The sequence below is a fragment of the Gadus chalcogrammus genome, chromosome 20 (assembly GCF_026213295.1).
Source record: "Gadus chalcogrammus isolate NIFS_2021 chromosome 20, NIFS_Gcha_1.0, whole genome shotgun sequence".
Lineage (NCBI taxonomy): Eukaryota > Metazoa > Chordata > Actinopteri > Gadiformes > Gadidae > Gadus > Gadus chalcogrammus.
The window spans coordinates 9,856,573-9,884,562 of NC_079431.1; the positions used below are offsets into that span (position 1 = coordinate 9,856,573).

At 47.1% G+C, this 27,990-nt stretch overlaps 1 protein-coding gene across 1 annotated transcript in view; it reads left to right on the plus strand.

The window, feature by feature from the left end:
• The window catches only part of abca12 (ATP-binding cassette, sub-family A (ABC1), member 12), a 58,672-nt gene that overhangs the window by 22,367 nt on the left and 8,315 nt on the right, over window positions 1-27,990 (plus strand). Inside the window, exons 25-48 of the mRNA XM_056579252.1 lie at window positions 1-178; window positions 954-1,275; window positions 2,513-2,627; window positions 3,179-3,508; window positions 4,317-4,386; window positions 4,869-5,003; window positions 5,524-5,688; window positions 6,369-6,552; window positions 7,072-7,290; window positions 8,650-8,846; window positions 10,184-10,341; window positions 10,882-11,112; window positions 12,213-12,351; window positions 13,870-14,116; window positions 15,118-15,207; window positions 16,752-16,845; window positions 17,298-17,425; window positions 17,607-17,694; window positions 18,203-18,311; window positions 19,893-19,947; window positions 23,051-23,228; window positions 23,838-23,953; window positions 25,737-25,899; window positions 26,584-26,837. The exon at window positions 1-178 is cut by the window's left edge and continues 2 nt beyond it. Of these exons, the coding sequence (XP_056435227.1) occupies window positions 1-178; window positions 954-1,275; window positions 2,513-2,627; window positions 3,179-3,508; window positions 4,317-4,386; window positions 4,869-5,003; window positions 5,524-5,688; window positions 6,369-6,552; window positions 7,072-7,290; window positions 8,650-8,846; window positions 10,184-10,341; window positions 10,882-11,112; window positions 12,213-12,351; window positions 13,870-14,116; window positions 15,118-15,207; window positions 16,752-16,845; window positions 17,298-17,425; window positions 17,607-17,694; window positions 18,203-18,311; window positions 19,893-19,947; window positions 23,051-23,228; window positions 23,838-23,953; window positions 25,737-25,899; window positions 26,584-26,837 (3,965 nt within the window). The remainder of the gene's footprint in view (window positions 179-953; window positions 1,276-2,512; window positions 2,628-3,178; window positions 3,509-4,316; window positions 4,387-4,868; window positions 5,004-5,523; window positions 5,689-6,368; window positions 6,553-7,071; window positions 7,291-8,649; window positions 8,847-10,183; window positions 10,342-10,881; window positions 11,113-12,212; window positions 12,352-13,869; window positions 14,117-15,117; window positions 15,208-16,751; window positions 16,846-17,297; window positions 17,426-17,606; window positions 17,695-18,202; window positions 18,312-19,892; window positions 19,948-23,050; window positions 23,229-23,837; window positions 23,954-25,736; window positions 25,900-26,583; window positions 26,838-27,990) is intronic.

Genomic DNA, 27,990 nt, shown 5'->3' on the forward strand with positions numbered 1-27,990 from the left:
AACATGGGGGTCATGCTGGATAAAAACAAGCAGGCTCTCAAGCAGATCACCGTGCTGTCCAACCTCATGGTCAACGTCGCTTCCTGCATCAAGTTCGACCGTTACCAAGGCTACGACTCTGCTGAGGAGATGGACTCCGTTGCCCAGGAGCTGGCGAAAAACCGTGACCTTTACGCAAGTCAGTTTGACTCGCCGCACCATGGGCCCTGGTTACAAATGATGCCGTTGCATTGAGCTTTTATGATTTACCGTATACAGCGTGCAATATTCAATGCACCAGATAAAGATTTGCACACTATGGATCAATAATACAGTATCAGCTTATGAAAAGCAGATTTACCAGCAGCACCACCCACATGGGTATTGCATTTTAAATAAGAAATGACTGATCATAGGCCTCTATGGTAAGCAATCCAGGGCTCAACGCTAAGGTTTTTTTTCACTTCCCAGTCGGGCCAGTGGGTCTGAATTCTATTTGCCCGAAGTCCATTTTTACTGGCCCCTATACAAATAGTTGTTTTATCAGTAGTTATCAAATAATGTCACAGACTCAAGAAAATTGAAAGTACCGGTAAGTAAATCAAATAATTCGGAAATTATTTTCCGACGTGGGCAACATAAGGATAACTTTATCGATGCATTGAAATATGTACATATTTTTATGTACACATCTTTTAGTCTTTCACCCTGAACGCGCAAGCGAGTTGTCATAGTTACTTGACCGACATGGCGTTTAAGTTGTCCCGGGCCATCGGCTAATCCCTATTGTTGAGCCATGGAGCCGTTTGTTGAAATAGTTTATCATTGAGCTGCGCCGACTCAAACGACCAATGAACGATCGATTCAAATGAACTATAGCGACCAGTACCACCAGCACCACCCCCACCCCCACCCCCACCTCCACCATCACCATCAGCGGTAACACTGTGCCCATCCATTCTGCCCATCAACAGGTGTCATCTTCAAGCTCCCCCCGGGAGACAATCGGAAGCCGGGGAACGGCAGCGACGGCGCCGAGGCGGGCCTGCCGCGCAAAGTCAGCTACACCATCCGCATGCACATGGACAACGTGATGCGCACGGACCGCGTGCGCAGCCTCTACTACCTCAAGGACACGCACATCGACGCGAGCCGGACCATGCGCTACACGCGCGGCTTCATCTACCTGCAGGAGAGCATCGACCGCGCCATCATCGCCACGCACGCCGGCCACCGCGTGGCCGAGCCCGCCGTCCAGCTCCAGCCCTTCCCCTACCCGTGCTTCATGCGGGACGAGTGAGTGCTTTCAGGGTTCTTCGTGAAACGAGTGTGTTGTGATGTCCCCCCCCCCCCCCCCCTCTGACAGCTCACCTCGGCTGGCTTTGCAGGGTGTCGATGTTTGTGGAAACATCAACAACCTGCTGCACCAGGCGCGTGTGCAGCCTCACCCAGCCCAAGTGTCTATTCATCACGCGCACACACGCACACACACGCACGCACACGCAGTGCCTACACGCACCGAAACATACCTTCTGCATACTTTTGATTAGGCTTGCGATAAGTCCCAGCATACATTACACAAACACACACGCACTCACACGTACCAACAGACACGTGAGCACACCCACTTCCTCACACTCACGGTCATGTGTAACAGACGTGCATCGCTGAGTGCTGAGAGCCGGCCCCCTGACATCCGCCGGCTTTTCATCCGTACGCAGCCGTCAGTGCAGTCCATTACTCCCAGTAAATCACCGCTGAGCCCTAAATGCCTTCATTTGGCCCGCGCCCCAGGAGGCCTCTTCTTAAGGCCTTCGCTGATATCTCCGCCGAACAGAGCCCTGGTCGCGGGGTGCCTGGGTCAAGCCTTCTGCCCGCTGTCTGTACGCCCAGATACGATTTATCCCTCGGGCGCCGGCTTCTGCCACGTTTATTGCATTTTTGGGGGGAGGCGGGCGGGGAGGGGAGGCGGGAGGGGAGGGGAGGCGGGCAGGGAGGCGACAGACACAGAGTACTGCTGTGCGAATATACGGCTCTGTCTCCATTGTTAGAATAAGCGTGGTGTTACTGTTTGGCGTTCCCGTGTCCATGTCCAGACGGGGGTTTTATCCGGTTCTCCGTTTTCAGCTCTGCATCCCTCCAACCTTCATTCACTCCCTTAGCTTTCACTCGATATGGTTCTCCCCTCCGCTATTTCTTCCTCTCTTTTCTTTGACTTTTCATGTGGTTTTTGTGATGATGTTTTTGTTTCATGTCAAATTTTGTATTTGTTAGTTTTTTTGGTCCGATCCAAAATGACAAAATATCCATTGCATAAAAATACATTGAATGCCAACAAGGGTTCAGGGTATTGACTGGTATTGACTTAACTTATTATTTCATCAAACATAGACGATAAAAACAGCCCATCCAGATATCGCGGGCTATCATTCACCTTGAAAGTCCTTCTTTAACATTGATGTTGCAAGTCGAGTGTGATTGGACAATGCCTGTGATTGATGGCTGACAACCCCTCCCCTCCCAACACCCACAGGTACCTGGAGGCTATCTCGTTTGTCTTCCCGATCATGCTCATGATTGCCTGGGTCCTGTTTGTGGCTGACTTTGTGAAGAAGCTGGTCTACGAGAGAGAGCTGAGGCTCCATGAGGTAATATGCTCCTCAGACAACAACAACAACAACAACAACAACATTGTGATGTACTCTCGGCCAGCCGATTCAGCGACTTATCTCATTGTGCCCAAGGGCCCTCAAGGATAGTGTGACAACTTGTGAACTCAGTGCCTAAGTGCAATCCCTGGCTGTCCTGTGCTATTTCGTGTTATCAGGGAACATGTAAATCTCACTTGACTTATCTGCCTGATTGGAAGCAATTACAGGAGATATGCTAGTAGAAATGTTTTGTATCAACGTGCAAATAATTAATATATTAATAATGACCTTGATTTATTCAAAACAAGGCTTATAAAGTGCTTTACAATATATTAAAACAGATCAAAATAAATACAGAATAGATACTATTCTATTCAAATTCTATTTTTATTTTGACTCGAAATCTTGAATCTCTCGAATATTTTTTATTACGCTTTATCCAAAGCGTTTTACAATAAGTGCACCCAACCGGTGAGCTACGAACAAAAAAGGGCACGAATCACACGAGTGCACACAATTCACCATCCATGTTTGTTCCCCGCCCGCAGTACATGAAGATGATGGGCGTCAACCCGCTCAGCCACTTCTGCGCCTGGTTCCTGGACTGTGCCGTCCACCTGCTCTTCACCATCGTCATCCTCACGCTGGTGCTCAAGTACGGCGGCGTGCTGCCCAACAGCGACGGCTTCCTGCTCTTCCTCTTCTTCTGCAACTACGGCCTGAGCATCGTGGCCATGAGCTTCCTGGTCAGCTCCTTCTTCGACAAGACCTACATCGCCGGCATGACGGGCAGCCTGGTCTACGTGCTCTGCTTCTTCCCCTTCATCATCGTCATGGGGTTGGAGACCAAGCTCAGCCTCTCCGAGAAGAGCGCCCTGGTGAGCGGATCGTAAAGAAGTGTTTGTCGTTCGTTAAAGTGGCAATCTCCAAGATTTCCATCTCGGTCTCTTTGGCGACATCTTTGCCGTTAAGTTGTACAATTTTCCCAGAAATAAAAAACACCTAGTTCGTAATATTCATATTATTGCAAACACAGGGGCTTTCCTCAGCGGGCCATAGGCTCAAGCACTATTGTGGCACGTCTTTCGGCGATAGATAGTAACTATAAGATAGTAATACTATAAGATTGCCACTGTAAGAACCGACACAGCTGTCCATCAGGTATACCCGGGTGTAATCTCTGAGAGCATGTTATTTGAGTTGAAAGCGCCTGCCTCTGTGTGTGACAATATGGATTTTAGAGTGCTCCTCGCCAAGTTCTGACCAATCAATATATCTCTCCCCTGTGTGGTTCTGGGAATCGCTCTTACATCTTACATCTCTCCATAGCCGAGAAACGTAAGGGGGAAGAAGGCGATAGATTATTTTGGGCTGCTTAAATTCCAAATACTGCACCAAAAGGTTGGAACCCAGTGATCTAGGTATAGTGAAACTAGTGTAGAAGTAACTTTTTTGAAAGCTAGATATTTAGGATTGTTTCTGATGGGTGTCTCTTGTCTGGTAAACTTAGCTAATGACTATAACAGGCCCCATGATAAATTAAATGTTCAGGTTCCAGACTGTTGAATCGGTTGTCCTTTGGGGTACATGAAGGATGATTTATAAACCCAACTGCCAGTGGCAAACTTATTTGTTGTTCACTCTGCTATGGCTAATTTCCCTGACAATAATGTTGTTTTGCCACAGGGACTACTAGCACCTACCTGCTTCAGTTACGCCACGCAGTATGTCACACGCTACGAATACCAGGGAGAAGGTACAGTACAACACTTTTACCACCAATTATGGTACTGGTAAGGATTTGGAACATCCCTCACTTGATGTCCAGAATCCAGTGAGCATCATGTTCGTGGTTGTCATTCAATTACAGTTATATATATAAATATTAATATATATTACCCCAGGATTTATTGACTCCTCTAAATCAATTTGTAGAGGGAGTACACTGGTAAAAACTGACATCATCACAATTCCTGTGAGCTCAGACAGATTCACATTACCAATAGCTGTTAGTATATTATTATTATATTTAATTTTATTCTAATTATTTCATGCCAAATGTGTGTTTCGCTTATAATTTTTCTTTTTATAATGCATTGTTGAAGGAGCCTGAGACTCAAGAATTTCATTTTAATTGTTGTGAATATGACAAATAAACCATCTTGAATCTTAAATCTTGATTGAGTGACCATGAGAGTTTTGTTAGTACTTATATTGGTCTTTTACCCCCACCCCCAGGAATCCAATGGAGCAACGCCTACAGTTCCCCCGTGAGCGAGGACTGCTCATCGTTCGGCTGGATGTGTTGGCTGCTACTGATCGACTCGGCCATCTACTTCCTCATCGGGGGCTACATTCGCATGGTGTTCCCAGGTAGGCGACCGCAGGGCTAACAGGCATCGCCGCACTCTGGTACTGGCGCGTGTCACGGCTTTCGAACACTTTGAACACCATCCCTGGGTTGGTTCATGTCGGTTGGTTCTAGTTTGTTCCTGTCGTCTCAGGCTAATTCGGTCAGGGATTGTGTCCAAATTGTGTGTGTCGTGTCACGTTAGATAAGGCTGTTCTTTTTTTTTTACATGGGATCCCTTTATTGTCAGATATGTTCAGAAATCTGTTCTGAGTGACAATTGCCGAGGTCAAACTAACCTTAGACAGACAACAGACAACAAAAGTTAGTCCAATCATACAGAATTCAGCGCAGACATCAAAGACAAAAATCCCAAATCATTCCCCCTCCCCCCAAGTACAGGATTAACAAGAACAGCTAAAAAACACATAATACAATTGTATAACTTTGTTTTACCACACAATATGAATCAACTTATCAACTGAATCAAAAGTGAAGCGCTTGGGACTGACATCAAACGCACTGCTATCGTCCGACGATCAGGACAGTACGGCCTCGCCGCCCCGTGGTACTTCCCCGTGTCGCGGTCCTTCTGGGCCGACCTGTGTTGCGCCTGTCGCCGGCGAGGGGCCAAGGAGCCCCGCGGCCTCTTCATCACCAACATCCTGCAGAGCAACCAGCCCGTCTTCCCCGAGGACAAAGAGAAAGGTACGGCTCCTGTTTCCGCCCTCACACACACTGGAGCACCCCTGCTGCTTCTCCCGGTTGGCCAGGGTCATAGCTATTGATATGGCGATGGTAACGACATGTTGTGCTGCTGTAATTGTTGTCCATTTGACGATAAATCATCTTGAATCTTGAAGCTTGAATCTCGAATCACATTACGGTGAAGTGTTTTTATTTTTGTTACATATTCAAGGTTTTTCGCTTGTGCTTTTAAATAGTGAATGATGTATGAATAATTTATTTGCTGGATGCCTGCCTTTTCTGGGAAAACTGTGGCTCTTGAATTTGTTAATAGCAAAGTGTCTTTGTTTGTTTTCTCACTCTCTCCCACCTTCTCTATGCCACCTCTCTCTCTCTCTCTCTCTCTCTCTCTCTCTCTCTCTCTCTCTCTCTCTCTCTCGCTCTCTCTCTCTCTCTCTCTCTCTCTCTCTCTCTCTCTCTCGCTCTCTCTCTCTCTCTCTCGCTCTCTCTCTCTCTCTCTCTCTCTCTCTCTCTCTCTCTCTCTCTCTCTCTCTCTCTCTCTCTCTCTCTTTCTCTCTCGCTCTCTCTCTCTCTCTCTTTGCCTCTCTCTCTCTTTGCCTCTCTCTCTCTCTTTGCCTCTCTCTCTCTTTGCCTCTCTCTCTCTCTTTGCCTCTCTCTCTCTTTGCCTCTGCCTCTTCCAGACCGGAAGATGTTCTCCTCGGCGACCAATGAGGAGTTCCGGGGCCTGCCGGTGGGCGTGGCCCTCCACCGGCTCTCCAAGATGTACGGCGAGCGCGTGGCGCTGAGTGACCTCAGCGTATCCTTCTACGAGGGCCACGTGACCTCCCTGCTGGGGCACAACGGAGCCGGCAAGACCACCACCATGTAGGCTGCCCCCAGGCATTCAGTCCTTCACTCTCTCTGTCTCTCCGTTTTTTCATTCTTTAACCCTCTCTTTCTTTCAATTTTTCCTTCCTTCATTGTTTCTTTCTCCCTTTCTTTTTTATCATTCCTTCTTTCTTTCTTTCTTTCTTTCTTTCTTTCTTTCTTTCTTTCTTTCTTTCTTTCTTTCTTTCTTTCTTTCTTTTCTATCTTATCTTTAGTGTCTTGATCCGTCTTGTAGTGCTTTTTGAAGGTGCTAAGCATAATATATATTGTAGATATACAACAGGGATTTCACTTTAATTGTTTTAATCTTTCACTGTGGAAATATTAAAAATGTTCATTGAATAAAATATACCTATGGGATGAATATTGTATACGACACAATTCGTTTGATTGAATTACCTTAAACAAAGTTTTTTCCCTGGATCTAACTCGTTATATGTAACCCATGGTAACATCGGTTTACCCATATTGTAAAACATGGCGTTATCTGAACGAGCTGAACTCTGTGCCTCTCAGGTCCCTGCTGACCGGCCTGTTCGCCCCGTCCTCCGGCTCCATCGAGGTTTACGGCCGGGACATGCTGGCCAACATTGAGGACATCCGCAAAGAGCTGGGCGTGTGCATGCAGTACGACGTCCTCTTTGACCACATGACCACCAAAGAGCATCTGCTTCTATACGGACAGATCAAGGCCCCCCACTGGACAGAGGGAGAACTGCGAGAGCAAGTCCGCAAGTAAGTCCTTGCAAAGATAAATATATAAATAAAAACACGTTTATACTGTGTATATATATATATATATTTATTTTTTTAATCTTTTTTTTGGGGTCCGTCAAGAAAGTAACATTGATTAGTAGAGAGCTACTGCGATGACATTTTAATTATCGTTGGGATTTTGCACAAATGTATATATAAGGTAGATCTACTGTGGTCGAAACGTGTTGAACAAACTGCATCCGCAAAACGCTTTTGGTATTCGATAAACACAAATTATGGAAAACAACAAGCAACAAAACAACAGAAATGAGTGTTGACGGATGTTGACACACACTTGAAACTGCGATTATATGAACTACAAGGATCAGATAATTGGCGTTCAGGGTTATGTCCCATTTTCACGACCATCACAAAGACTTGAAGCTTTGTTTACTTCAATAGTTTAGTGTTTCTTTGATAACCTCTGAATGAAATGATGGAGAGAGAACTGTGTTGTCTGAAAAACATTTGTACCTCTCCTGAGAAGCATTTTTACCCTTCCATTCTTTAATTGGCCTGTTTTTACTAGGGTATGATAATATTTTAGCATGGCGTATTTTACAGCCTTATCAACAGCCTCAGATAAGCTTATAATTAACAGCAGCAGAGAAGTCATTCAAGCTCTCATACCGTCATTAAAAAGTCGGCAAATGAGATTAGAACTAAATAAATTCTCTTGGGACTTGAGAGTCCCCACATGACCATAGTCACAATGGGTTTTAAACACGCAAACGTTAAAAGGGGATGGAACTCACATCTTGCAGGGATGGAAATGGAGTCAGGACTCCGGATGGAATTTGTAAAAATAATAATTTACATGCAGTTTGGAAGACAATCCTATACCAAATGGAGTCAGTATTAATCCCTTGTATTTCATCATCAACCTTTTTTTCTAAACAGAGAAGCTCAATTGAGTCCCAGGACTCTTTTTTGTGTCCAGACAATATTGAACAGGAAAAACACACAGGGAGATGTGTCTAGGCATATGGATAGTGACTTCAAATAAAACAATAATTAATAAAAAAAAAACATTAAGGATAACACAGCGGGGAATTACCAACAATACAAAAAGAAGATGATTAAGATACAATAAAAGAATATAATTAAAAAAGATAGTAATTACTAAAAACAGGGAGTGCCTTATGAAAGTGATAAAGCAATGTACAGACACAAAGGGAACTCAACTTAAAAGGAATAACATTCCACAGCCGGTAGGAGGGCTAGTATCGTTTTGTATTGGCCCAGTGGAACCGGTGCCTCCCTGTTATCTCCACTTTGCTCTCCCTGTCTTAACTTTGAGTGTGTTCTGCTCGTCCGCCCTCCACCTCTCCTTCCCAGGACCTTGGAGGAGACCGGCATGCACGCCCACAGGCACAAGCGGGTGGGCACCCTGTCTGGCGGCATGAAGCGCAAGCTGTCCATCTCAATCGCCTTCATCGGGGGGTCTCGCCTGGTGGTGCTGGACGAGCCCACCACAGGGGTGGACCCCTGCTCCCGACGCAGCATCTGGGACATCGTAATCCAGCATAAGACCGGTGAGGGCTCTGTTCTCACAACACGGCGCACGCACATGCACATGCACGCACGCACGCACACACACGCACACACACGCACACACACGCCCAATGATGGATCTCAAAAACACACATACGCGCACACACACACACACACACACACACACACACACACACACACACACACACACACACACACACACACACACACACACACACACACACTGATGGAATCGCACAAACACAAATACACACGCAGACACATGGCTCACCCAAATCTCTGCCCTTCAGTATCTGTAAAGATACGTTCTGGGAGGTGGTTCATTTGACATCAGTTTCTCTATCTCCTATTCTTTGTATTTCTGTATTCAGTAAAAGTAATCAGCCTGCCGACTGAAGCTTATCCGGTCTGATCGCAGTTTCAGCGACACGGGTCGTGTTTGAACACTAATTTATCACCGTCACATTGTCCTCCTCTATTTCGGGCATTATTAACCAATCACGTAAACATGCCAATCAGGTAAACCAATCATGTTTGCACTTGTCGTTGACACACTCCCGTTGTCAATCAAACCTCAGAGTCAGCATGGAGTGAGAGTGTCTCCAGAGACACCAGGTGTGTGCTGGAGGGAGGGGGGATGTTGGGGGTGACAGCGCTATTGTTTGTCACACACATGGTCTGTCAAATCTGAGGAGTTCCTTAATTCGTTTATTGACACTTTAACAAGTTGTACTGTAGACTGCTTATTTCCTAAGAGAGGTAATAGCAGTCACATGGTAGCAGTCTCAGCCGAACACGGAGGAAATACCTGAGTTGCAGGGTTCTCACTTTCCCTGGGTTTAGATTTTCAATTTGGAAAGTAATTAAGCAGAGATTGATTATTCAGGTTGTTTAACGTGTATTTTCACTGAGGATTTAATGACTTTGTGTGCGAGTGTGCCTGTGGGTGGGTGTGTGTCTGTGTATGTGTCTGTTTGTGTGTATGTGTGTGTGTGTGTGTGTTTGCGTGTGTGCCAAATCAGTGTGAGAGCGCGATCACTAACCGATTGTAACTCTAGAAATCTCCTTTTTAATTCTGTGGAGCTAGGGGGAGCAGGGAAAGTTAAGTCACAAAATAAGAACATTTTGTGTCTGGTGTGTTGCTTTCCTCTCTCCTCTCACACTCACTCTTAAGGAGCTGGATTATTAAAAAAAAACATTTCGGATGTTGACAGTGTTTTTCTCTCTCTCTCTCTCTCTCTCTCTCTCTCTCTCTCTCTCTCTCTCTCTCTCTTTCTCTCTCTTTCTCTCTCTTTCTCTCTCTTTCTCTCTCTCTCTCTTTCTCTCTCTCTCTCTCTCTCTCCCCCCCCCCCCCCAGGACGCACCATCGTCATGTCCACCCACCACCTGGACGAGGCTGAGGTGCTGAGCGACCGCATCGCCTTCCTGCAGAGCGGAGGGCTCAAGTGCTGCGGCTCCCCCTTCCAGCTGAAGGATCGGCTGGGCCAAGGCTACAAGCTCACCCTCACCAGGAAGGTACGGTCCGCTTCCGCCCTCCTCCCCCTCACAGCCACACAGCCACAGATCTCGGTCAGATGAACCGCTGAACGGGTCTCTCGAAGAGCACACGGCTCGGTAGCGACAGAAGTAAAATTCGTTGTTTTTTTTATTTCACATTCGAAATAGATTTGAGAAATGAATATTGCTTTAAGGCTACGACAACAATCAAAGCACGCAATCCAAAGTGTAGCCGCGGAGCTGAGGAGCTGTCGCGAAACATGACGTAGTAGCCACAGGGGCAGGAACACAAGGTTAGCGAAATAAGCTTGTACTTTTTAATTAGCGGTAGTGCACGCAGCACATGTTTATGCTTTCTACGCCACAAGCGCTCTCAGAGAGTCAGGGGAGGCCTCGTTTTGAGTTAAAGCACCACCTTTGACATAATGGCTCATTTTAAAGGACGCAGAACACATGTAGAAGTCCTGCATGTCGTCCCTTTACATATAACGCTATGATATAACCAACAACAACGTCTCTCTATCTCTCCCCCCTCCAACCCTCTCTGTCGGCATCCAGGCCGCCGGCGACGGGCCCGGCCTAGACAACGCAGAGCTGAAGGCCTTCATCCAGGCCCACGTGCCCGAGGCGCGCCTGAAGGAGGCCCAGGGCAGTGACCTGGTGTACACGCTGCCCCCCTTCACCTCCTCCAGCGCCTCCTCCTACCGATCGCTGCTCTCGGCCCTGGACGGCAACCTGGACGCCCTGCAGCTGGGCTGCTACGGCATCTCTGACACCACCCTGGAGGAGGTACACCAGGAACACACACGCACGCGCACGCACGTGCGAACGCATGCACGGATGCACACCCACACACGCGTGCACGCATTGGTGCTTGCATGCAACGCGAGAATATAGGCACACTAACATACACACAGACACAAGCGAAAGCATGCACACACACACACACACACACACACAAATGCATGGATGCACGCACACACGCCTACGCGCCGGTGCTTGCATGCAACGCAAGGCTGCACTCACACTAAAATACACACATGCACAAGCACACACTGATATGCTGAAACGTTGGTATGATCACACACACACACACACACACACACACACACACACACACACACACACACACACACACACACACACACACACACACACAAAAGCGAATGCCCGCATGGATGCGCGCATGCACACACGTGCGTGCACGCGTCAGTGCTTGCATGCATCGCAAGGCTGCATGCACACTGACATACACACACACACACACACGCACACACACACACACACACACACACACACACACACACACACACACACACACACACACACACACACACACACACACACACACACACACACACACACGCATACACACAGATGTATTGATGATTATTGGCTGACACATAGCTTCAAACATGCAGTTTAAAAATGGATCCATGATGGAAAGTGACGAAGGAAGCAGGTCCGCAGCAACCCCAGCACACTGCCATGACAACATGCATACAAAACACCGCCTGTGATGTTGTTCTGCCATTCTTCAGACGAGCGAGAGAGGAGATATTGTAAAAACATATATGCAAATCTGCTAAAAACACATTTGAATAACATTAAGATGAAACCAAACAGTGCCAAAGGGGGAATGGCCTCGCTTTCACCAGCGTGCACAACCATGACCGTGCACCCAACATTTGGTCCAAGGTCTTCAAATATGTCAAGCAGCACCATTTTACGTAAAAAAACGGAATTGCAAACAAACAGCATTTTTCTGTATGCACTCTGATCATTCATGTTGTACATTCAAATTGCAAATACTGTATATGACTCTTGCATGGTAGTCGTGGGTGGTTTTGCAGGGCTCTGAGCTGGACATGTGCTTACCCCCTGCACAGGTCTTCCTCAATCTGACCCAGTCCGACCCCAACTCTGAGGCCCCACTGTCCATCTCCGAGTCCATGTCCGATACGGCGTCCTTGGACAGCTTCTCGGAGGAGGCGGATGGAAGCCGGTCCCTCCCGGGCGATAAAATCCGTGAGTCTTTTTCGTCTGTCTCCTCTCTGTGGGTGGGAAGTGGTTTCCGGTCACGTCCTTCTGGAAGTTTTCTTTCTACCTTTCTTTTCTTCTTCTTTGATTCACCTCGTTTAATTCAACAGTCAATTTTCTTTTTAGTGTTATAATGTTGTTGTAATATATATAGAATACAAAACTACTAGCTGACTTAAAATAGCTGCTAATGATAATCAGTTTTAAAATGTGCGCTAATTAAGCAATATCACATGAGAGGGATTGCTGTTGTACTGCATATCAGCACGGCTGTGATTCGGTCGTAGATCCTAGGCCATAGGCCGAGTGTCAAAGATAATCACAGTGTGATATTGCTTTTATACAACAGCAATAAGCAACAACAGATTAAGATCTGTTTGTTTATTTCATGATTTATTTGGCTCCGCCAATATAAATGGATCCGCAACTGGACTGGGACTGAACTGTTGCCAAGCAACACATAAAGACACTAGCTAGTTAACAACATTAACGGTTATGAGAAGACCTGTGAAGCGGAGTGATACATGTATAGTTAAAAGTCCTATTTCTGTTATACTCTATATCAGCACTCATGGAATGCCTCTCGTCCAATCAAATTACTTGTTCGGAACTAACTGTTGAATAATTAAGGTTAATTCAGCCTGCAGCTCATGTAATGATCACAAGTGATTAGGTTGAGACCAAAGGATTCACAATGTATATGAAACGCGTATGTTTTCCAATGGGAAGTCTCAAAAGTTTTGTGAATCTGAAGATCTACCCTTCTCTGAACACAACACTGTTTTTGAGACACCTCAGACAGAGGGATGTTGTTGTAGCCTCTTGAGACCTTCCAGGTATTCAATTTGCCATTTCACAATCGGTCTGGTCTTGGGCTGGTGTCAAACGATGTCCCCATATGGGCTTGGCCTTACATTGTGAACAACCTGCAGGCAATTCAACTAAATTACTTAGTGATGCTCTTGCCAAATCTTGTTGGACTCAGGCAAAAACGTCTCCTCTGAGAATAGACTTCCGTGCTAATTTCAGTTAATATTTTAACATGGTCATTGGATTAAATTCAATTACACCTTCGATCTCTACCCTTTCCTCAGGCGCTGCCATTGTTTGTTTAATTTGTCAGGCTGCATCGTCAATAGCGGAAATTCCCTTGGGGGTTCCCAGGTGGCTTACCGGGTAGAGCGCGTACCGCATAGGCTCAGTCCTGATCGCAGCGAGCCGGGTTCGATACCTTCCTCTCTTCAATGAAGCATAAAAATGCTAAAATAAATCTTTAAAGAACGGGAACTCCCTCCCCGCAGCACTGATCATCTATCACTTAAAGCATGTTTTGCGGGGCTCTCAACAGGCTCAAGGGCAGACTCATCTGCCGCGGAGAGAAACAGAGTGCGAACGCCCCACAGATCAGGACCGTCTCACGACGAGGCTAGTGCTGTGTCGGGCTCCGAGCCAGACTCCCTCCCTGTGGTCTCATCCATGTCCTCACCTTTCTCCGCCCACTCCCAGGCCTGACCGGCTCCCCCACGCTGCGTGGCGCCGCCCTGGTGTGGCAGCAGGCGTGGGCCCTGCTGGTGAAGAGGTTCCACCACAGCCGGCGCGACTGGAAGGGCATGCTCGCCCAGATACTGCTGCCCGTGGTGTTCGTGGTGTTCGCTATGGGCCTGGGCTCGGTCAAGAGCGACATGGAGCACTTCCCCGAGATGGAGCTCAGCCCCGCCCTCTACAACATCGGACCCAGCTACTCCTTCTTCAGGTGGGTGCCGGCACTGGTGGTGGTGGGTGGAGGAGGAGGAGGAGGAGGTGGATGACGTGGTGCTGGTGCTGGTGGTGATGGGGTGTAGGTGGTGGTGGTCATGGATTTTGAGGTGGTGGTGGCGGTGGTTAGTTATGGTGGTGATGGAGGAGGCGGCGGGGAGGGAGGAAGTGGAGGTCGTTGAGGTGGGAGTGGTGGAGGTTGTGGCGGGGATGGAGAGGGTGGTGCTGGTGCTGAAGGTGGTGGTCATGGACGTGGTTGCGGTGATGGGGGTTGTGGTGTTGCTCAAGGTGGGAGTAGTGAAAGTGGTGGTGATGAAGGTGGTGCTGAACGAGGTTGAGAGAGAGAGAGAGAGAGAGAGAGAGAGAGAGAGAGAGAGAGAGAGAGAGAGAGAGGAGAGAGAGGGAGGGAGGGAGGGAGGGAGGGAGGGAGGGAGGGAGGGAGGGAGGGAGGTGCAGTGGACGAGTAAGTGGGTGATCAAAGCGGGAGGGATTAAGAATGTCAGACTGGGCGAGAGACGTCTCAACTCCACCAAGTAGTGGGTTTCTTTGATCACTGTGATATGCAGCAAAGAGGGGAAGAAGAGAGAGAGAGATAGAAATAAAGACTGAAAATGCTGAGGTGCCGTTGCATATGAAAGAAAGCAACCAAATGGCCTTCGTGCTCTACTGATATGAAGTCAGATTGCCTATTTCTTATGTAGGAAGTATCCCTCTCCTGTCAAGATATCCTACCCCAAATTCTCTCTCTCTCTCTCTCTCTCTCTCTCTCTCTCTCTCTCTCTCTCTCTCTCTCTCTCTCTCTCTCTCTCTCTTCGCTCTCTCCCTAGCTTATATATCTCTTCATGTAAATATATGTATATTTTGCATCACAGAAACATAACGTCATTATGTTTCAGAGTTGCACTGAAAGCTCCAAAGCTCCACCCCTGATTCCTCCATCTTCTATACCTAATCCTATGTCCTTACTTGTCGTTCCATTCCCCGTGTCCTTCTCCACAGCAACCGCAACGCTAACTCCAGCCGCATGGTGGATGCCATGCTGTCCAACCCGGGGATAGATAATGCCTGTCTCGATAAGCGTGATAACCCGTAAGTATGAACTTTCCTCAAACTCTCCCGGCTTCTCTGTCATGGGGAGAACAATCTTTCTCTTCTCCAGCGCATCTCTCCATCCAAGCATCCCTTTTTTTCCTCATATTATTTCCAGCCAGAAGCATTTTTCTAATGCATAATAATAAAAATAATGCTTTGGTTGCCCAGCCTTCGGTGTCTCTCCACCTCATTGGCGGGCCCCCCCCACCCTTCCTCTCCCCCCCTGCCTCGTTTCATTTATCGGCTCTCTCTTTCCCTCTCGCTCTCTCGCTCTGCCCCTCTCCCTCTCTCAAATCCAGACATTTTTTCCTGCCCCACTTACTCTCTCTTATTCTTCTCTCTCTCTCTCTCTCTCTCTCTCTCTCTCTCGCTCACTCTCGCTCTCGCTCTCGCTCTCGCTCTCGCTCTCGCTCTCGCTCTCGCTCTCTCTCTCTCTCTCTCTCTCTCTCTCTCTCTCTCTCTCTTGCCCACTTTCGCTCTTGCTCTCTCTCCCTTTCTCTCTCTCCCTCTTGCCCACTTTCGCTCTTGCTCTCTCTCCCTTTCTCTCTCTCTCTCTCTCTCTCTCGCTCTCTCTGCTGTTTATTTCTCCTCCTCTGTTTGTCTTTCCACTTTCTAATATACTGGGGCGGCTCGACGGATTGGAGTTCACAAGCCACACACCGCTCTGTGATTTCAGTGGGGGGGGGCACACCACACATTTGTATTCAACAAACGTGTCTCTGTTTATGTGGAAGATTTTGACTCCCAGCCCCCCCCCCCCCCCCCCCCACCTCTCACAGGCACTCAAATCAGCCTCGGCACTCATGAAGCACAAACTCTTGAGGATCTTAAAAAAAGGAACCACAGAGAGAGGGGAATAGAAAGAGAAAGTGAGGAAGAGAGATAGACATAGATGGGAGGAGAGGGATATGAGAGAGAGAGACGTAAAGAGCAGAGAGGGAGAGAGAGAGGAGAGAGAGAGCGATAAAGATGAGAGAGCTAGAGTGACAAAGACAAGATCAAGAGGAGAGCGAGAGAGAGAGAGACAGAGATACATAGAGAGAGATAGAGTGAGAGAGAGAGTGTGAGCGATGAGAGAGAGACAGATATGAGAGGGACATAACCCATGCGGAAATGCCTTCCAAGTTGATATGTCAATAAATGTAGGTTTATGGGCATCATATCGGGTATATTGGCGTATTGTCATCTTTCCTCCGTTTATATGTTCAGAGGTAGCAGCTGTGTGTGTGTGTTGTGTGTGTGTGTGTGTGTGTGTGTGTGTGTGTGTGTGTGTGTGTGTGTGTGTGTGTGTGTGTGTGTGTGTGTGTGTGTGTGTGTGTGTGTGTGTGTGTGCTTGTGTGTGTGTTTGTGCTTGTGTGTGTGGGTATGTGTGTGTGTGCTTGCATCTCTGTATGTTCTCTTTACTATCCCCCCCTTTATGGCTGCAGTGGTTGCTCTTGCTATGGGTGTGATAGTCAAGGCGGCAGGCTTATTGTCAAGCACCACTGTTTTTTGGTATTGACCTGGCCGGTGCTTCACCTTGTCCCCTGTCCTCCTTCAAGGGTCTGCAGCAGAAGCACCAAGTCGGACACCTGGGAATCGAAAGGGAACAAATCTCAAGTCTTTAGCACCTGCAAGTGTATCAGCCAAAACCAGGTGACGACAGCTGTGGTTGTGGGTGTGTGTGTGTGTGTGTGTGTGTGTGTGTGTGTGTGTGTGTGTGTGTGTGTGTGTGTGTGTGTGTGTGTGTGTGTGTGTGTGTGTGTGTGTGTGTGTGTGTGTGTCTGTGCATCTGTGTGTGTATGTGTGTGTGTGTGTGTGTGTGTGTGTGTGTGTGTGTGTGTGTGTGTGTGTGTGTGTGTGTGTGTGTGTGTGTGTGTGTGTGTGTGTGTGTGTGCATCTGTGCATCTGTGCATCTGTGCATCTGTGTTTATGTGTGTGTGTGTGCGTGCATGCGTGTGAAAATCATTCTGCTCTGCATGATTGCCATTGTCTGTTCATTGTGTGCATCACCTGAAATGGGTTTATTCCGGAGCCTGGGTGCTTGCCAGAGAAAGGTAGTTTGTACATCATGGAGGGACAGAGTCTCTAAGTGTCTGTCCCTACAGGTGTGCGCTGAAAACACATACAAGCCCCCCCATAAGAAGTTGCCCTCCTCCCAGACGTTCTTCAACCTGACTGGCCTCAACGTTGAGCACTATCTCATCGCCACAACCAATGAATACATCCGCAACAGGTCCATATACACACTGCGATTTTGACTGAACATACTTTTACTTAAAAAGATAAATATATATATTCTATTAATATCCCAGGAACTAACCGTAAATATACATATAGCACGACCAATTTCTCATTGAAAACCGACAGCAAACCGATTAGTAAAGACGCTGATCCCTCTCCTTCCTCCGTCCCAGATATGGAGGGTTTGAAATCGGCCAGCCAATCCCAGCTGGCCTGCAGATGGATCTCCGAGAGGTGCCTAAAGACCGCAGCCTGGCCAAGGTAAGCCGACTCTCCATACCCGGGCTTTAGGCCACAGGCGTGTTGGTGTAGGGCCTGCCCAGTAAATGGTTATCTTGCGGGGGTGCAGACACCATCTGAGAGGCCCTGTGGTCCAGATGGAGAGACGTGGTTCTGTTGTCAGTGTTGCTGCTAAATTGGCACCGCAGCACTTCATACTGTGAGTGTGTGAGAATATATTTTATTTATGTATTTGTATATGTATATATATTTTGGTTTTTAGCTTTGCCACAGAAACAAACAGACTGTAACACTCTTTGTTTATGTGTCTTTACTGGTTCACTTGAAATTGTGTATGTATTAACCGATTTGTTTGTGTGTGCATGTTTGTGTAACTGTGTTTGTCCCTGCATGCGTTTGTTTGTGTGTGTGCGTGTGTGTGTGTGTGTCTTTATGTATGTGTGTGTATGTGTATGTGTATGCATGTGTGCATGCATGTACATATGCATGTTTGTGTGCGTGTGCGCGCGTGTGTTTGTGCTGACCCCAGGTGTGGTACAACCCAGACGGCCACCACTCGATGCCGGCATACCTCAACAGCCTCAACAATCTCATCCTGCGCTCCAACCTCCCGGCAGACCAAGACAAGGAGCAATACGGTGAGCGAGTGCACCTTCCCATCTCCATCTAGTATCACTATCAATAGCCATTAAAAACCCAAACGTTATTTAATGGTAGCCCCGTCTCAAAGCACTAATGGATATGTGGTTGCGTTTGATATAAAGCTTTCAATACAACATCTCTCCAACCAAAACCATAAAGAGATTAAGGGAAAAGGGATTTATCAAAGCTCAGCAAACGAAACAAGCTAGACATGGATTTCCTTTTCCCACCACTCAGTAGGCAGCCGGGCAGGCAGGCGTGGCCCGGCCTTTGGAGAAAGCCTGCGTAGCAAATTTTAGTCCATAGTTATTCCAGTTGCAGCCAGGGGGCACTGTGTGTCTTCTGACTCTGGGTGTGACGCCGCGGCAGGAATACATATGAGCCTGAGGTCTGCTGAAGGAATGAGGCTGATCCACTGTTTTATATTTTCATTTTTATTTTATTTTTTGAGCCGGGTGGGTCTGCCTGACTGTCTGCCCTGAGGCGGGAGTACGGCACGACACACAAATACACAAGCACGTGCACACGCACATACACACACAGACACACACACACACACATAAATACGTTGACACATGTGGCTGAGAAAACCGGAACGCATACGTAAACCTGCACATTAACCAGAACATGTATGCATACAATTACTGTGTGTGCAATTTATTGTACACACAGACAGAAATACAATTAGCTCCTTATAATTGCATGCAAATGTAAAACTTCCATTCGATGCCAATATTCTCCTTTTGCATAACTAGAGTCAGACACGTACCTCATAACATTTAGACAAATGTTGTCTGGAGCACAAATGCTAAACAATGAATTAAACGTATTCCTTGTGCTAAAGCCTTTTAGTAAAACCATTACAAAGAAAGCAGCGGATTTTTGTTTAAATGTGTTGGAACAAAAGCATTAGGGTAATAAGAAGAACAAGAACTCTTCTTAAAGGACTTTTCACTGCTAGGGATTGATTTATCCCCCGGCACTGAGTTGAGCCTCATTAGGCTATCATTTCACTGAAGGATATTAGCCAGAGTTGCCTAAAGCAAAACACTGACCTTAAAATGCTCCTTCTCTGAGGAATGGCCATTATGACTGCTTCAGAACGTAATGGCCCTTAGCAGAAGAACAAAAAAAGTGTTCACCTGTGTCTACTTGAACCTGCCTGCGTATGAACAGTGACTATTAACTACTGTATTAAGCCCACACTCCCAATGCCAGGCCCGGGTTGTCTGAAGCCAATCTGTTTGCACACTTATCAGATTTTCCGATCAGATTTGAGCCACTTTCATATGTTTCTAACACATAGCTTATCTTTGGCCATATGACCGAAATGGTCACTTGCAAAAGATTGGATCCGTGCATTATAAGCCGAATAGAAATGGCAAAATACCGAGGGAATTGAGCATTAGGGCTGTAATGAGAAATGTGGCTATGGACTTGAGGTGTGAGTGTGTGTGTGGGTGGGGGGGGTATGATGGATGGTCGGGGAACCCAAGGGCCAGATAGGAGCCCATGGACTAACCCTCTACACCTCTGTCTGTCTGGTTTTCTGGTTTTCTGTGTGTCTTCTCCTGCAGCAATCTCCGTTTCCAGTCATCCCTACTTTGGCAGGGCAGATGACGAGGACGCAGTGTAAGGAACACACACACACACACACACACACACACACACACACACACACACACACACACACACACACACACACACACACACACACACACACACACACACACACACACACACACACACACATATCTCACCTCATACACACACACACACACACAAACACATATCTCACCTCATACACCCACACATCTCTCACCTCACACACACGCACAGACACACACTTATACACACCTAGGCACACAAACTCACACGCACACAGACACAGACACACACAGACACACACTCCCTCACATAAACACACACACAGAGGAGAGGTCAGGGGCAGTGCTGTGGCTCCTACCCGACGAGCCATATTAATTCATATTTGATTTTCTAGAGGAATGCTGGTGCTGATCTAGCAATATCGATCACAGACGCTGCGCGCTAAAGGGTGTTTACCCTCAAGGTAGCACAGAGGAGGATTGATTCCGCCCACCCACTTCCCCCTCCCGAAACAAGTTCATCGGGAACGCTGTCCAGGGGAATGGGCCGTGGTGTGGTTGGCATGTGCCAAGGACTATAGACAGCCTGCTCGACAGATCGGCATTTTTGTTAAGCCAAATTATTTGCCTACGGTGACTTTGCAAAACGGTGTCCATTTTTGGGCTTAAACCTTTTTGTCTCCTTGTACGGTGGCTCCTGTCATTATTGGGCTCCTTTGTCGCCCGGTATTGATTTGACCTAAGCGGTATTAAGGACGGCTGGCTTACCACTCCCTGATGCCTTGTCCTGACACCTCTGGCTTTGACAGAGAGGGAGAGCGACAGAGAGACAGAGAGAGGGAGAGAGAGAGAGGGCAAATCCTGCAAGGGCATCGGTGGCCTTTCTGATAACAAGCCTTCTTAGCTGCTAAGGGTTTTCTCAGTACTTGTCTGTCTGTCAGAACGGTTCAGGGCCGCTATCTTTTTGCCAGACGTATCCAGATTAGTGTCTGAGACTAATTACCTTTGCGCGTGGTATTAACACACACGCGTACAAAATATCATCAGCATACCTTCCAAGACATTTCAAGCGGGATGGATAACTCTGGATGATGTGCAAATTCGGCCGGCTACTTATTTTTGCATGTGTGGTTTTTTTTGAGGTAATATTTCAGGGAATTTCCGTGAGGAGTAAATAAATACGACCAAGATCATCTCCCTCTTAAATTCAAGTGACTTTTAGATGACTGAATAATTGGCATGTTGTGCCGTCCTTATCTACTCGTGAACGAGCCAATCGTTAAGCGGATCAGCTGATTGGTGGATGTGAATGCTGGTGCACAGGTGAATGAATGCCTGCTGCGGTGCATCCTTTACTGAGAATCAGGATCAATATATCTTCAATATATCTTCAATACACACACACACACACACACACACACACACACACACACACACACACACACACACACACACACACACACACACACACACACACACACACACACACACAAACACACACAAACAGCCACACACACCCACACACAAAAACAACGGTTTTAACTGCACAGTTTATCTAAGAGACATTCCTCTCATCCCATTTAATGGGGTTTAATACGTTTTTTTAAGACCCATTGGCAGCCAAACAGCACGATACGTATCAATCCATTCCTTCGTTGGCCATTGTCTTGTCAGTGGCAGGAAATGCAGCGCGTTATCTTCAAGACAAAGCTGTTTGGCATTAATGGGTGCATATTTATCGTGAGCCCCCCCCCCACACACCTACGATTTTACAAGTCATTTCACTAATCAGTTCAAAGAATAAAGCATTTGTGTTTGGTAAACATCAAAGGCACCTGACATTTCATTTTAGGCGACCTGAACAAAGCAAGGGGAAGCCATGTTGATTAGATAAGCCAGAAGATAAGGCAAAGTTCTTTTTAATGAGTTTAACAATACAATAAGCAACAATCTTGTATTGTATTGCGTCAACTGCCCTGCGTACCTTTAATAGCTGGAGATAACGGTTAACTTGCCTTTGATGGTTATTCGACCCTCGACAGTGACTTTAAAAGGAGGATAAACGTCTAAACCCAGAGATTAATGGCAACCTGATACTGAAACACATCTGTCTCGCGTTTAATCCTGAGGAATATTGCATATTGTATACATTGCAACCGCTATGAAGAACCCCCATAACATCTCACCTTTAAAAAAACCTTGGCAGGAAGGATGGCATTTATCAATTCAGCACCACCAAATCTAAAGGCCGTCGAGTCATACCCCCTCCGTCTCCCTCCTCACCTTTAAAGTGACTGGAGATGACGGGTGTTTCCAACCTTGCTTTATTTTTGCACGCTCCTCAAACCAGAGTTTGTCACAGGAAAGTTTACGACGGCTAGAGGTGCTGACCTACGGGAGCCCCAACTCGCCTCGATTTCCAGTCTATCTTCATGACACATTGTACAAGAGAGCCTGGAGGAAGGCCCTAGCAGTCTGGGGCAAGCCGATCACAAGTCTGCAGTGGCGCTCGAGCTGTGATTGGGTGGATTGGTTTTGACCCGAGGGGAGGACGGAACAGGCAGGTGAACGGACCAATCGCTTGCTGCTACCGCAAATCTTATAAGTGCAAATGGCAGCGAGGGAGCTTGAGGTTTTTATTAAAGGTGAGATGTTATGTGGGCTCTTCATTGTGGTTGCAATGTATACAATATGCAATATTGCTCAGGATTAAACGCATGACGGATGTGTTTCAGTTTTGGTGAAAAACAGGCTGTCTGGAAACTCAACCCTCTCCCCTCTCTCCCTTCCCTCCCTTCTGCCCTCAAGAACTAAGGACTTTTACCCCCCCTACCATTTGCCCCCAAGAACTCATATTGCACATTTCAATCTATTTCTTTTTTTTAGCTTAATTTATATATACCGTTTGTTTTGCCTTACCTGTTTTGCCATACACTTTTCTCCTTATTGCACCGTGGCTTGGAGACAAACGCAATTTCGATGCCTCTGTTTGTCTGGCACATACATTGGAATTGACAATGAAGCTGACTTTGACCGCCAACAGCCACGTATTGGGCTGGAACTCACCTAAACGTAACCTGTATGTGTGTTTGTGCGCGTGTGTGTGTTTGTATGTGTTTTTACTCAAGTGTGCTCGGGCTGATCCAGCTCCTGGTGGCCATCTGCGTGATGACGGGCTACGCCATCACCACGTCCAGCTTCGCCATCTACGAGGTCCATGAGCACCACAGCGGCGCCAAGCGGATGCAGCACATCTCCGGGATCGGGGAGCCCCTGTATTGGACCGTCAACTTCCTCTACGACATGGTGACCGCCCCGTCTACTTCCTTCACCCTCGCCCTGTCACGCGCATGTCGCGCAGAGTTTATTTTGGGTCTACAATATAAAAAAAGAATTCCCGAAGGGGGCCCATATTTGGTCATTGCAGTTGGCTGATCGTGCGTTCAAAAGTAATCATGTCAGGAGAACACGCTCGCACACACGCATGCACGCACAACCACACACATGCAACGGAGGCAGCAAATGTGGATGTGCCCCGGTGAAGTGTTCCCATTTCAACTATACAGCCAGCATTACCCACACATTTAATTTAATTAAGCAATCGTCAATCATATCAGCCTCACAAAACATGTCGGCGATTCAACCAAGAAATGGCAGAGTACCCTTTGAAACGCACTCTAAAACAATCGGATAAATCTAAATGAACCCTTATTCACAATTATTAACCCTCATTCACAATTAAGAGCCATTTTCTCAAATCATACACATCATCTTCTAAAATGACCTTCCATCATTCATTTCAACTCCTTCAAAGCTTTTTCCTGACTCACCCTCTCTCCCTCCATGCTTTTCTCTGTCTGTTTCCCTCTCTCTGTCTCTCTTTTTCTCTCTCTCTCTCTCTCTCGCCCCCTCTAGACGCTGTACCTCATCCCGGTGTTCCTGACCGTGGCTGTGATTGCAGCCTTCCAAATCCCGGCATTCACAGACAGGCAGAATCTGTCCGCCGTCACCCTGCTCCTGGTGCTCTTCGGGTCAGTGCCGTATTATGTCTGTATTATGTGTGTGTGTGTGTGTGTGTGCGTTCCTGCATTGGGTCGGTGTTTGGATGGACCTCGCATCGCAATGGTCGAGCATGTGTTAGACAATCTGAGGAGAGTGGAAATGAATGATATCTTTTCGTTTTTAGTCACCTTAAGTTAACGATAAAGGAATCAATTACAAAACATTGATATGCATTTGTCCTATGTTAAAAGGCAACCAGGTGTGTTGTTGATAAGCCATTGCAGGCCAAGTAAAAAATGTCCCTCTCGTGATCAAAGATATTTTCTGTTCGGGAAGAAAAACCCACAATAACACAACGTATCCTTATTCTTATGAACACATTGCTACGTTTCAAATAAACAAAACATTTGACACGCCTTGAGACAAAAACCTGGGCAATGACACGTGATCCAGATCGGGAACAAGCAGAGTGATTGTTGAGTGGAACCCAAACACCCAGACACTCACACACTCACACACAGCCACACACAAACCCACACAGGCTCACACACACACACACACACACACACACACACACACACACACACACACACACACACACACACACACACGGCCAGGAGCTTAGGAGTTGTACGGTAAGCGTGGCCCACCTCCTGTGGCACTCTGGAGGGCCTGCAGGGGCTGTAGGAGGCCAGCTCAGCACTCTGTCCCCTCGTTTATCAGCCAGATGTCTCCTTCCTCGGGCCATGAATAATCACACTGCTGCACCGGGCGCAGCACGTGGCCCCACTGCCTTCCCCGCCCGCTTGGTCCCACCTGGGCCAGGCGGCTTTGCAGCTTGCCTGCTTCTGCTGTTCCACATCATGGCTTGGCACACACAGTCTGCCTGCAAAGCATCTTACGTGTGTGTGTGTGTGTGTGTGTGTGTGTGTGTGTGTGTGTGTGTGTGCGTCCATGTGTGTGTCTGTGTGTGTGTGTGTGTGTGTGTGTGTGGGGGTGTGTGTGTGTGGGAGGGGGGAGGTTTAGGTAGCATTTGAGGTAGACTCTCTGTCTTGGCTCTGTCACTATCAATCTCTCTCTCTCACTCTCTCGCTCGCGCTCTCTCTCTAGCTTTCGTTTTATGTATGTGTGTCTCAATCTTTCCCCCTCCATCTCTCCCTCTTTCTCTCTCCCTCTCCATATCTTGCTCCTCTTCTCCCTCTCTTTATTTCTCTCGCTCTCACTCTCTTTCGCTCTCTCTTTCTCTCTTGCTCCCTCCTGGTCAGCCTGTTGTTCTCTGTTTCTCGATGACGGTCTTGGAAAAACCAGCAATTGAACAAGCATACTATTTTTGGTTGAGCCTTAATCCAGCCATGTAGCCTCATTGAGTGTCTTGTCCTGGTGATAAGAACCATTTCTTGCTGCTCCATTTTCTGCATCTTATTCCAAAGAAAAGAAGTACAGTATTAATTATACTCTTGACGCCCGCGTCAGTTCCTCAACAGTTGTAGTGATCTATTGATGAGGAGGAGGATGATGATGATGTTGATGTGGAGGAAGATGATGATGATGATGATGATGATGATGATGATGATGATGATGATGATGATGATGATGATGATGATGATGAAAACCTGTTCATGCTGTCAGGCTTAGCATATCAATCCATAATATATTCATACACATATATATACGGTACATATGTGCTCAGGCATTATATCATTTTTTCCCCTTACTTACTTCACACAACCAACCGGATGCATAAGGTCCATTGCTGATCAGCTAAACCCTAAACGGACGAGACTTACAACGCTCTCCTGAACAACTCCTCAGGTTTTCCACCTTCCCCTGGATGTACCTCCTCGCGGGAGTCTTCAAGGATGCAGAGATGGCCTTCATCAGCTACGTGTGCATCAACCTCTTCATCAGCATCAATACCGTGTTGCCCACCTCCATCCTCTTCTTCATGAGTCAAATCACAGTCACCGACACAGAGGTCAGACGCGACACAACACATTAGAAGAATGGGCCCCATTGAATACGATAGCAAGGGAATACACAATACAATTATTTATGCTGGGTTTTGTGTGGTTATGGGCTACGGTGGATTCAAAACAGATTTGGTTATGGAAACCTTGCTTTTGCTGCTCATTCAAACAAGATCTGGAGAACATGACACAGTGGTGGTCCTTTTTTAATATATTTATGTATCTTTTAGTATTTATATTTATTCTGGCCACTGTTCGCTGGATTCCTTATTAATTGATTGTTTTGGAAAATGCACATCGGAGTCCGACACCTGTTGATGTGATTATTTAAAGACTTGACATTGTCAATGAAAACATCTATAGCTTCCAACTTCAACATTCAATAGCTTGGTGATTTCCTTTTTGCCTATTCCTACTCTCTCTGTCAGTCTCTATCTCTCTCTCTGATCTTTAATAGTATTTGTATGTCTCTTGTCAGCCTCATCCCTCTCTCTCTTCTCTCTCTCCCTGATTGATAATAGTATTTGTCTCTGTCCTCTTCCCTCATCACTCTCTCTCTATCAGTCTCTCAGTGTCTCTCCCCCTCTCCTCCTCATCACTCTTACACCCTCCCTCTCTCTCCGCCTGATCTTAAATACCATTTGTCTCTCCCTCTCCCTCCCCCCCCTCCACCACCACCACCACCCCCACAGGCCATCCAGCTGCTCTACAAGCGTCTGAGCCGGGGCCTGCTCGTCTTCCCCCAGTTCAGCTTCGGCAATGGGCTGATGGAGCTGGCGCGGAACAACATGGAGGTGCAGCTGCTCAGCGGCTACGGCGTGGACGCCTACAGGGAGCCCTTCTCGGCCGCCGGCCTGGGCCCGGTGTTCCTGTCCGCCTTCCTGCAGGGCCTGGTGTTCTTCGCACTGCGGCTGCTGTTGAACAGGGGTCTCATCCGCAAAGTCTGGTGAGAGCCAACGCCGCCGCCGCCCCCCCACCCCCCCCCAGCCCACCCCCACTCCCCCTCACTCTCACTCCCCCCCCCCCCCCCCCCCCCTGTATCCCCCCGTGCCCTCCGGTTACCTAAGCACTTTTGCTCCGGGGGATTTTTTAGGACGCGAAGGGACTACAAAATTAATAAACTCATGAATTATTAATGGAAAGATGTTTTTTTTTTATTGTTTTCGTCCTTAACTTCGAATACATATTCATGAAATGCCCGTCTTTCTGTCTTCTTTATATCGAAGTTGCACAGATTGCATGTCAATGTACAGCTTCGGCTTGAGAGTCTCTGTGGACGCACATGGGAATGGAATGGTCGTTGTTGTTGTTGTTGTTGTTGTTGGTCAACTTTAATAACATGGGAACATGCCAAGGGCAAACACCCACTGTATATACTGGGCTTTCAACAGATGGTTTCACATTTCTCACAAATAATTTGAATGTTTAACGAGGAGTTAAGGAGCCTTTGTATTTTAGATCAAGTAATGCAATGCATTGGAAGTACTTGGTTGTGATAGACTTACAGCATGATGGTTTTATCACAATCTGGGAACCGTCAAAGGGAAAATTATAAAATCCTCTCATAAAGACCAAAAATCCCTCTAATCCAGTCGTAGGACATGGAATCCGTTTGAATTCTATCCTGGCCCTGTCAGATTTATTCAGCTCTACCAGTGCAGAGCCCTTCACTGGCATCAAATTGGTTCAGAGAAGGAAAAACTTTTCTCGCCTAATCTATTCTCTCAGCATTCTATTTGGTTTTACAATTCAAAATACTGTTTCACATCCCTCCATATGATGGAACTCTTGGAATTTAACAACCACACAACTGATGTTGTGTGGGTTCACCGGCAATCAGTAAAGCTAAAGCAAAACTACAGCAATATTCACACTTTCCATGTTGCTTTTGAAAACACAATCATTTTGTACACCTAGTTTAGACTGACATACACACAGTCTGCTGGCACAGAATGATCCAGGAACCTACCCTTTCCCTCTCCCCTGATTCGACCCTGATTGAAAGTGTCTCAAAAGTATGCACGATAAACACTCGGGCTCTATCCTATTCCCTCCCTCCCTTCCGTCCTCCCTTTCCTTCCTTCCCTCCTCCTTCCTCC